The sequence below is a fragment of the Suricata suricatta genome, chromosome 1, assembly GCF_006229205.1.
Source record: "Suricata suricatta isolate VVHF042 chromosome 1, meerkat_22Aug2017_6uvM2_HiC, whole genome shotgun sequence".
In the NCBI taxonomy this organism is placed as follows: domain Eukaryota; kingdom Metazoa; phylum Chordata; class Mammalia; order Carnivora; family Herpestidae; genus Suricata; species Suricata suricatta.
The window spans coordinates 164,390,473-164,400,801 of NC_043700.1; the positions used below are offsets into that span (position 1 = coordinate 164,390,473).

Below are 10,329 nucleotides of genomic sequence, written 5' to 3' on the forward strand. Positions count from 1 at the left end.
TCACACACACTCTCTCTCCCTCTGCCCCTCTCCCCTGCTCACACACACACTCTCTCTCTCTCCCTCTGCCCCTCTCCCCTGCTCACACACACACTCTCTCTCTTTCCCTCTGCCCCTCTCCCCTGCTCACACACACACTCTCTAAAAACAAAACAAAAAAGCCTTTGATATTTGTTATTCCAGGTTAGTATTGCGTTCTCAGGACAGGATGTTTAATCGTAAATGTACTCCTATTAGGGGTATGAGCACAAACTGGCCTTATTGGTAACTGCTGCAGATCAAGAAGATGTGGCCATTCCTAGTAGATAGTCTTAGTGTTCCTCCATTGGTGGCTGGAAAATGACCCACACCAACTGTACATACGCCAGGTCCCCACCCAAGACCTACTGAGTTCAAATCTCTGGGAAGACTCAGAAATCTGCTGTTTGGAAACAAGCACACTGAAATTTGAGAACGTCTGCTTTCAACTTAGCGGGTAGGAATTATTCCCATTTTACAGATGGGGAAACTGAGGCTCAGGAAAGTCAGGAAATTTAAACCCATTGTCATACAGGGAGCAAGAGGCACAAGCTGATCCCCATTTATTAGGATTACAACAGAGTGCACGTGTGAGTGTTTGGCACGGGCCACGTGATCATAACCTCCGAGACCTGGAGGTCATGATGCATGGCTGCAGGTGTTAGCTGGAAAGCCAACCCCATGGGCTTTCTCCACCACCAGAAGCCAAGAGAAAAGTGACATCTGAGTCTTGTATTACAAATATACATCCTTTCTTTCTCTTTCAGGATTAAAATTTTTAAAACATTTTTTTAAATTTATTTTTGAGAGAGAGAGACAGCATGAGCAGGGGAGGGTCAGAGAGACGGGGAGACACAGACTCTGAAGACAGGTTCCAGGCTCTGAGCTAGCTGTCAGCACAGAGCCCGACGCGGGGCTTGAACCTATGAACCGTGAGATCATGACCTGAGCTGAAGTTGGATGCTCAACCGACTGAGCCACCCAGACGCCCCTCCCTCAGGATTTTAAAGATTAGATTCAAAATGAGTGAAAAATGTGGCTCAGCCAAGTGTCCCATTGCTTTGCCCCAAACATTGGTTTGCTTGAGGCTTTTGTCTCAGTTTGGGATTAAGGTCCGAAGAGTAACATGGCCTCATCCTGGAGACCGAACCCTCCCTAGCGTCCAAATTCTACTCTCTGACTTACTTTCCACAGACCACTATAAAAGACCAGGACAGTCCGAGAGTGAAAAGCCTGAATAAATGTTAGTTCTCTTCTCTCAAACAGATAGACTCGTTCTTCCGCCGCCCTGGATTTACACCTTTAGGACACCTGTCACCATCTCCTATGTGACGTCTCCTCAACTATATTGAGAGGAGCTTTTATGGGTTCACCCCACCAATAATGTATCGAGTCCTCACCTTATGTTACACGCTGTCCTAGATCGAGGCAAAAGGCACTTGCTTGTTATAGTTGTTTTAGTTGAAAAAAAAATTGCTAATAGTCAACTCCAGGCAACTGATTTCGTGTGGTAGGCAAGAATCATTTGAAATTGGCATATTTAACAGGTGTGCCTCAAGCCTTGTTTCTTCAAGCGGCCGAGAGCGCTTCGAAGGTCAGACTGTTTACGGATGTCTACTCTTACCTCCTGTGTTGGGGAAACTGATAAATTTAGTACACAAATGTGCAACGTATTTTTCCCACACATTCACAGGGAAGGCATTTACCATGAAAAACAACTGTCAGCTTGTCTCTGTTTAATTGTCACTAGTTTCCCGATAGAGGATTTGAAAATAATGGAGGGTTACTCTGGAGTTAAAAATACACAAACAGAAAGCAACACCTTCCACATTTTCATCTAAAAGCCTTGGTTCCTGTTATGGCACAGAGATGGAACCCAGGGAGTCGAATCTTTGCTCACGTACTTGGATTCTGTGCCTCCTTTATTCTTCCGAGGGCCTCCTGCTTGCAGATGCTGATGGAAAACTTAGGAAGAGTCTTAGCCCTTGGGTCAGACACAGAGTGAAGCAGAAAGGAGAAATGGTGTCTGGCCAGCAGTTACTGAGCATGGACAAATGGGTGTGTGGTAAGCAACCTCAAATTCTCTTCATTCCTTTGACGATCGAGTTTGACCATTAAAAGAATTTGCTACTATCTGCCATGGAAACCAGAGAATAAAAACATCTACTATCATATTTATATGACAGTTCAACTTCCATCAGTAAAGAACGTGTGTGTGTGTATATATTTATACACATACATGTAATATAGCAGTAATCTTATATCACAATCATGATCAAGATTTAATGCAATTTGCCTAGATCATGAGAGACCAGGATGACCACTCGTAATCAGTGCATTGGTGCTTTCAAGGTGTCCAAAATGTTTGAGACGCTCACTATTGGCAATCATCACTTTTCCGGTAGGGGCTGCACCAGGAAGAAGACACTCTACACAGTGTGGGATGCTTAGTCAGTTGCCAGACAACCTGCTGGATAAAGAAAGTTACACAGTCTGGAATTTCTTTTCATTCTGAAGATTCTGACCTTCCTCTGACATCCTTTGGTAGAGCCTGGATGTGGGGTTAGACAAAAGGAGCCACGATAGCTTTTAAAAATAACAAAACAAAACCTAAAACAAACAAACAAACTTGAACATCTTGGTCATCTGCTAACCTTTTTGAAGCAGTTATTCACACAAGAAAGAATCTTTAAAACTCAGGAGAATCACTAATCACGGTGAATATCCGCCGCATCTCAGTGTAAAACCATGTACGTGTGCCACGTGCGGACGTGTGTTTCTATGAGAAGGCACAGAGACCTGTCTGCACGGACGCCTCCCCTCAGCCCCTGACTGTCTGAATTTCCTTTCCCTCTGTTGTAGAGATAGCCGAGGGAGGTCATGATTCGCGTGGATGTCCGGTCCTCCTTCCACTGGACCAAAGGTTTAATCCCCTTTGAAATTATACTAAATGTAAAATACAGCCTTTCGCCCTCTGGCAACCTGGTTCTATGCTGAGCTTTTGTGTTTTGGAGACCTGGCGTGGCAGAGACTGTAAGCTGACCACCTCCACACTCGATGTCTCAGTGTGGAGCCCAGCGTGGGGCTTGAACCCACGACCCTGAGATCAAGACCTGAGATCAAGAGTAGGACCCTTAACTGAGCCTCCCCAGTGCCCCTCCCTTTAGTCTTTTTTCTGCGTGGAAAGCAAATGTAACGACTGGACTGCACAGTGATTTTGAGAAGGAAGCCAAGATGAGAGGAGCACCGGTTGCTGATAGCATGGGATAGTCTAGCACCCTGGACCGCTACTTCCAGACTCCTTTTACATCTCTATCCTAAAGTTGTTCAACACATGCAGCTGACTCTAATCCCAACAGACACTTGGGAAATGGAAGGAACCACTGTCAAATATGAAGCATCGGGTATACGAAATACGACAGCAAATGCACATTCAGTGCACGTAACAAGGACAACAGTTTACATTTTAGGGGCTCTGTGTGTCCTTGAAGGTGGGGATGGTGTGTCCCCACTGTGTGTCCTTGCAGGTGGGGATGGTGTGTCCCCACTGTGTGTCCTTGCAGGTGGGGATGGTGTGTCCCCACTGTGTGACCTTGCAGGTAGAGATAGTGTGTCCCCACTGTGTGACCTTGCAGGTGGGGATGGTATGTCCCCAAACAAACCCAGGCTAATATATGCCTGTTAAGCATCTGTAAGCATACTGGGAAGCTCAGAAATCATGTTTTATGTTAAATAATTACCAAAACACAGTGATGACATTATAGAAAGAGTTTTCAGTTGTGAGGACGTAAAGCCCCTTTTAAAGGATTTGATTTTTTCTTTTTGTTTTTTAAAAAATTTTAAAAATTTTAATGTTTATTTTATTTTTGAGAGAGAGAGAGAGAGAGAGAGACTGAGTGTGAGTGGGGGAGGGGCAGAAAGAGGAGACACAGGATCGGAAACAGGTTCCAGAATCTGAGCTCTCAGCACAGAGCCTGATGCGGGGCTTGAGCCCACAAACCGTGAGGTCATGACCTGAGCCAAAGTCAGCACTTAACCGAGTGAGCCACCCAGCCACCCAAAGGATTTGCTTTTTAACTACTAAGACATCATTTTATTAAGTGTGTTTTCTGTGCCAGGCACTGTGATAAATACTTGCATCATCTCATTTAATCTTTACAAACACATACTGTTATTACTCTGACTTAACAGACAGGAAAATAGAAGGGATCAATGACCTGCCTAAGGTCACATGGCCAAACTGGAAACCAGACCAAGGTCAGTCAGATTCCAGAGCTATGCAATGCCATACTAAGACATCTTCCCTGCTCACGTTTCTCTGGATAGACTTGACCATGTTTTAGATTCTCCACTGGGCCATGTCAGGATGGCAGCTCTTGATTTTATAAATTAGGAGGCTGAAATGCAGAGGGAGTGGTTGCTCGTCCTTCAGGTAAGATTGGCACGTGCGGTCAAGCAGCAGGGACAGCCAGCCAAAGCCATGCTCACCACACTGACTGGCTCTCCTCCTCACCCGTGACCTTCGACCTTCGCAGTGCAGCTCTTTAAATGGAAACACACATGAAGGCTTACTGACACTCCAGTCTGGGAAATTAGAACCCCCTTCGAGTTACGACAGACAGACGCACATGTTATGATGTTTTAATCGGAATCAGACATTAACGTGGCATAAAATACTCCATCTGATCGCTTTGCTGTTCCCAATCTCATGAGTTTACAAATCAAATAGGTCACAAGCAGTTTTAAGAATGATTTTGACCGGCCTCCCCAATCCCAAAGGAGATTAAAAAGTAATAATGTAAAAAACGTTAAGGTCAAGGTGGCTTAATATCACAGCTAATAACCAACCATTTGTTCCTGGTGGCTTCTGCCGCATCCTGGAAGCTGCGAGCTTAACTGGATGTCAACAAGTGGTTAGTTATTAGTTCCCTGGGTGACTGTCCCTGAAGGTAAGCCATGCTCTGGGGACACACTAGGCACTTTCAGTGGGGGGAGTTACCTTTTCCGGGTTGGGTACAACATTTGGCTCTCAGAAGCAAGACCATAATTTACCAACAGAATGTTCTGTGATTCGGCACCCTTGGGATTCGGCGCTGGGATTTCAGAACATTCTCAGGAACATCTGTCCCAGATGTTCTGGAGGGGGGCGGTTGTGGGTTGATGAGCAGGCTGTTTAATTTCTGCGTGTGCTGTGGGCACCGGCGCGCTGTCCCCTCTGATTTTTATTCTGGTGTCCTGAGTGATAGCCCGTCTACACAGCGGGGCTTTCGATACTCAGCCGCACGCGGCCTGGCGCAGGCCCCGCCCATCACCAGACCCGAGGCTGCCGCGAACGGGTCAGGCGGCCCGTTCAGGCTGTAGGACATCAGCTCGGTCCAAGGAGCACACGCAGGCGCCACACCAGCTCGGGCCCTACTCTGCCTCGTCCACGTCTTCTCCTGCGGTGGCTGCTTCTAAAGCCGCAAGGGCTTCGGCCACCGCCGCATCCTCGTCCACCGCATCGCCACTCGAGTCCGGGGTGGGGCCGTGCGCGTCCTCCCACCCGGTCCTCGAGCCGACCCCGGGCGCGGCCCCCGCGGCGTCCTCCTCTCTGAAGTAGACACTCAGGGCTTCTGTTGCCGCGGCCTCATTTAAGGAATCCCAGCTTCTCTTCAAGGGGGGGGGCATATTCAAACCGTGCTCCCTGACCCCGGGGTGAGTGCCCGCGGGGGGTTCCTCCTCGGGGTGGCTCTCGGAAACACCGTCCTTTTCTTCCCCGTCATCATCGGTGTCTCCAGCCGAGTCCCGAGGGGAAGGGTAATCCGGGGCCGGCATCTGGAAGTCATGGTCTTTTGCTTCCAAGGCAGGGCCTTCTGCCCTGAAGGCAGGACCGGGGTCCCCACTTTGGACTAAGTGGGTCTCTAGCGGGGCCGGCGGCAGCAGCAACACGCCTTCCTGTCTTCCGGCGCCCCCCGCTTGCGGGAAGGGTGGAGTCGGGAGGGCGCTGTTCGTGGTACTGACGCAGAAGCCGCGGTCACCCTGCTGGGGCCCATGGTCCCCAGTGGGCTGCGGGGCGGCGGCTGGGCCGATGCCGTTGAGGGCACTGCTAGCCTTGTCCGCACAGCGTCCCTCCCCTGCGTCCCCCGGAGGGGGCGGCCCTGGCGGAGGCCAGCGGGGCTCCTGCCCGCTGCCAGCTCTGCCCCTGCTGGCCGTGCTCTTCAGGACCTCGCTCTGCAGCTCATTTTGATGCCCCGGGGCTTGGCTGCCCTGTTTGCCTTTCCATTTACCAGCGTCACCTTCATCCACCTTGCAACTGTTCACCTCGTTGACGTAGCCAGGGGAGGACACTTGAACTGGATCAAAGAGATAGCTGGGGGAGACAGGAACGGAGATCAGTCAGTTACACAGTAATTAAGTTTATTCAGGAATCCCTTTATGAATGACTTCCATTCTTAACACTTTCTACTTCTACTTACTGCTTCTTTCTACTGTTCCTGTTAATTTCTGTGACTGTTCCGTGAAGCCTTTGTGTATGGATAAACCACATAGATCTGGTTGGTACAAACATGTTTTACCACTGGAAACAGATCTCAAGAAGAGAGCTAAGAGAGCACGGGACACCATGCCAAGTGGTTCATGGAGTTACAAACATCCAAAAAGTAACTAAAACAAATGTCCAGTAACAGAGGAATAAGTGGTCAAGCACTGACAGCACATCACCCCCACGGAGTATCATGCAGTCATTAACACAATACATAGATATGAAGTCTGGACTAGTACGAAAGATACAACAAATATTTATTATGATAAGTGTTTTTTGAATAAAGCCCACCATCACACCGTGAGTACCATGGAGTAAAAGTTATACCCACACACGAATGAATAAATGGATGTGGGCATATAAGAAAAAGTATATCCATTAAGGGAGTAAAGTTAATTTCTTCCCCTTTATTTTGTGTAGAGTTCTAGTCATGTTACCCATATTTATCTGCAATAGAATCCGGGCAAAATTAAAAACCCGTATGTGGCGGGGGTGATTTATTTTCAGGGATGCCAGGTGAGGCATCATCTCTGCAACTCCAGCTGGTCTTTGCACTGAGCTCTCTGGAGAACTGCAAGGTTGACCTGAACCAAATCCTGTCTCAGAGCATGATGGTGTTCCCTACCTGCTCTGAGCAGTGAGCAAAAAAATATTTAATGATATTTTTAGGCCACACATTCTCTGAAATGATACCCAATTTCTCAGCATTGCTGGTCATGCTCCAAGCCAGATAATCACAGTGAATCCTCCACGTAGTCACAAAGTCCTCCACTCAGGGTATTTCCCCACCTTACCTTTGTATCATTTTACAGCATTTGCACCCCATCTGGATGAGTTTTTGTTACCATCTGGAAAAGAAAGTTAGAAAGGAGAGACCATAGTGAATGGCATCTGAATAGGAGTTAAGTTTGGTCTCTCCTTCCTAGATATTCCACGTTAGGAGAGCCACAATTTCTGGCCAAAGCAGAACACGTGCGGTTACTGGGAATCACCGATTCAGCGTTCTCAAACATTTACCGACGCCTGTCTGCGCCAGGCCCCATCCCCAGGCGTTTCGGATGTTGTCTCCATTTGGCGAAGGAGGCAACACAGGCTGAAGAGTGCTAGGGAGAGAAGGGCAGGATTAAAAAGGATATGTGCCATTTTCTATGTCAATTGATGGCCTTGTGCTGGGGACTCGAGCTTCGCCAGGGTGCAGGCATTGCCCCATGGATGGGGGTGCAAGAGAAAAGAGAGGATTCTTTACTACGGGATTAGCTACTCAAGTATGAGAGGACATCTGGGTTGGGGCACCCGGGTGTCTCAGTCAGTTCAGCATCCGACATCGGCTCAGGTCATGATCTCACAGTCTGCGAGTTCGAGCCCCACATCAGGCTCTGCTGACAGCTCAGAGCCTGGAGCCTGCTTCAGATTCTGTGTCTCCCTCTCTCTTTGCCCCTCCCCTGCTCACACTCTGTCTCTCTGTCTCTCTCTCAAAAATAAATAAATATTTAAAAAGTTTAAAAAAATTTTTAAAAAGGACCTCTGGGTAAGGTGGCTGACCTGTGTCACACAGACCGAGGAGGTGACAGCTGTGGTCATCATTCCAAGCTTTATGGGACTAAATAGCATCTGTTGCGCCCCTCCCATGACTGGCCAACCTGGCAGTGGCTGTGCCCCTTGGGGCCTCGCGGCAGCAGGTGGGTTCACCTTCTTGTATCTCCCACCTGCTCCTTCCCAAGCCTTGTGTTTCCTGATGCGTGCTCTCTGGTTGAAATCTCCCCTTCACGTGGACCTTGCCAGGATGTTCTGATCTCTTTTCTGAAGATCCTACAAACTGGTGTGGAAGAATCTCTAAATCATTTCCCATTTCTTTTTTAAAAAATTTTTTATGTCTTTTAATTTATTTTTGAGAGACAGAGAGAGACAACGCGAGCAGGGGAGGGTCATAGAGAGAGGGAGATACAGAATCTCCAGAAGACAGGCTCCAGGCTCTGAGCTGTCAGTACAGAGCCCGATGCGGGGCTCGAACCCACGAACCGTGAGAGCATGACCTGAGCCGAAGCCGGATGCTCAACCGACTGAGCCGCCCAGGTGCCCCATTTCTAATAGCTACGACCTTTAAAGAGACAAAGCAGTAAGAGAATCTACAGCCCCCGTCCCTCGGTTTCTTGAAGATGTGCACGCGAGGAAGTGGGAGAAATCATTCACGGTTGGCGGTGTGGCTGCCCCCCTGGCCTCTCTTTGGTCTTCTTTCAGTTGTGATTGAATTCCCAGGATGCCTTTGCCCACATAGAAAATGACCGGTGCTCTTTAAGAGGTTATATAGACTGGCAGGCTATGGGTTTAAACTGATAAATAAAATTCACAAATAACCTCTTATGGGGGACTGAAAAATGGACTCCGAAAAATATCCCCAACCTAATCTCTGGAATTTGTATGTGACCAAAATTTAAAAAAAAGTCTTTGCAGCTTTGCAAGTGTGATTACAGATTCAAGATGGGGAGATTTACCTGGATTATACGGTTCAGAGCCCAGCTCAGCTTTTTACTGACTGTATGACTTTGGGCCTCAGCTATTTCATCTGTACATGGGGATAATGGTATGTCTCTCATATGGCATTGCTGGAGATTATTGAAGTTAATATTCACAATAAGCATATGCTTATTACTCAGACCTGGTTGGACACAGCATGTTAAAAATTTTTTATCTTTCTTTTCTTTCCTTTCCTTCCTTTCCCTTCCTTTTCCTTCCCTTCCCCACCTTCCCCTTCTTCCCTTCCTTGCACACATGAGCAGGGAAGAGACAAAGAGAGAAGGAGGTGTCAGCACCCATGAACCATGAGATCATGACCTGAGCCGAAATCAAGAGTTGGACGCATGACCCCAACTGAGCCACCCAGGTGCCCCAACGTGGTTAAAAAACAAGGGAGGGAAGGAGGGAAGGACGGAGGTTTTGCACCTAAGAAAGATGTAACGTAGTTGCCATAACATACACACAGGAACGAAAGCATTAGGAATACCAAGTAATACTTGTTTTCTGGGTTAAGGGCCAAATGGTCTATTTCTATGAGCTGTGGCACCAACTGAAAGTCAAGTGCCACAGAACCTGAGTGCCACAAAGGCTCCCCAGAGGGGGAAATCATTGGGAGCTTAGCCAGCAGTTAGCATGCACAACCACATACTTCTTCAAAGCACTCTCCGCTAAGTGATCCCATGTCCGGAGCCCAGACTGTTGTTCCCAGCCTCGGCTCCCCCTTATGCCTATTTTCTGCTGGTAATTCATAAATCAGTTGGACAAATAGGACAAAGAAACAGTTGCCATGCCCACCTCCTCCCCGCCATCAGTCCCCCTCCTCCAACTTCTCCCCTCCCCCAATCCTGCTCTAAGACCCTGCTCTTCTGCATGCTTGCAGCACCTCTATTTATCTTGGACTCTTTAAAAACACAATCAGTTGGGGGGGGGAAAAAAGGAAAGTCAAAGGAAAGGAAAAACCTGGCTTTGAAGTTTTTGAGAGGGCAGACCGTGGGTCATCATAATGTAAATGAAACCATGGTGAAATATTAATCACTGTGAAATATCTGGTGGGTCAATTTTAGGATGATAAGTTTAAGAGGTGTAGCAGGAGAAGGTTTTCAGGAAGGAGGGAAGGAAGGTAGGAACAAAGGAAAGGAGGATGGGAAGAAGAAAGGAAGGAAGGAGGGAGAAAAGGAAGGAGGGAAGGAGGGAGAAAAGGAAGGAGGGAAGGAAGGAGGGAAGGAAGGAGGGAAGAAGGGAAGGAAGGAAGGAGGGAGGGAAGGAAGGAAGGAGGG

At 47.9% G+C, this 10,329-nt stretch overlaps 1 protein-coding gene across 6 annotated transcripts in view; it reads right to left on the bottom strand.

The window, feature by feature from the left end:
• Window positions 1–4,643: 4,643 nt before the first annotated feature.
• C1H4orf19 (chromosome 1 C4orf19 homolog) overlaps window positions 4,644–10,329 on the bottom strand; it is a 110,876-nt gene continuing 105,190 nt past the window's right edge. For 4 of the 6 annotated variants that reach the window (XM_029947575.1, XM_029947565.1, XM_029947557.1 and 1 more), the window contains 2 exons: window positions 7,333–7,386; window positions 4,644–6,367 (listed from right to left, as the gene is read on the bottom strand). In XM_029947575.1, the coding sequence (XP_029803435.1) occupies window positions 5,431–6,367; window positions 7,333–7,364 (969 nt within the window). In that variant the 5' untranslated portion in view covers window positions 7,365–7,386 and the 3' untranslated portion in view covers window positions 4,644–5,430. The remainder of the gene's footprint in view (window positions 6,368–7,332; window positions 7,387–10,329) is intronic. The other 2 variants (XM_029947598.1, XM_029947589.1) reach the window with 1 other exon arrangement.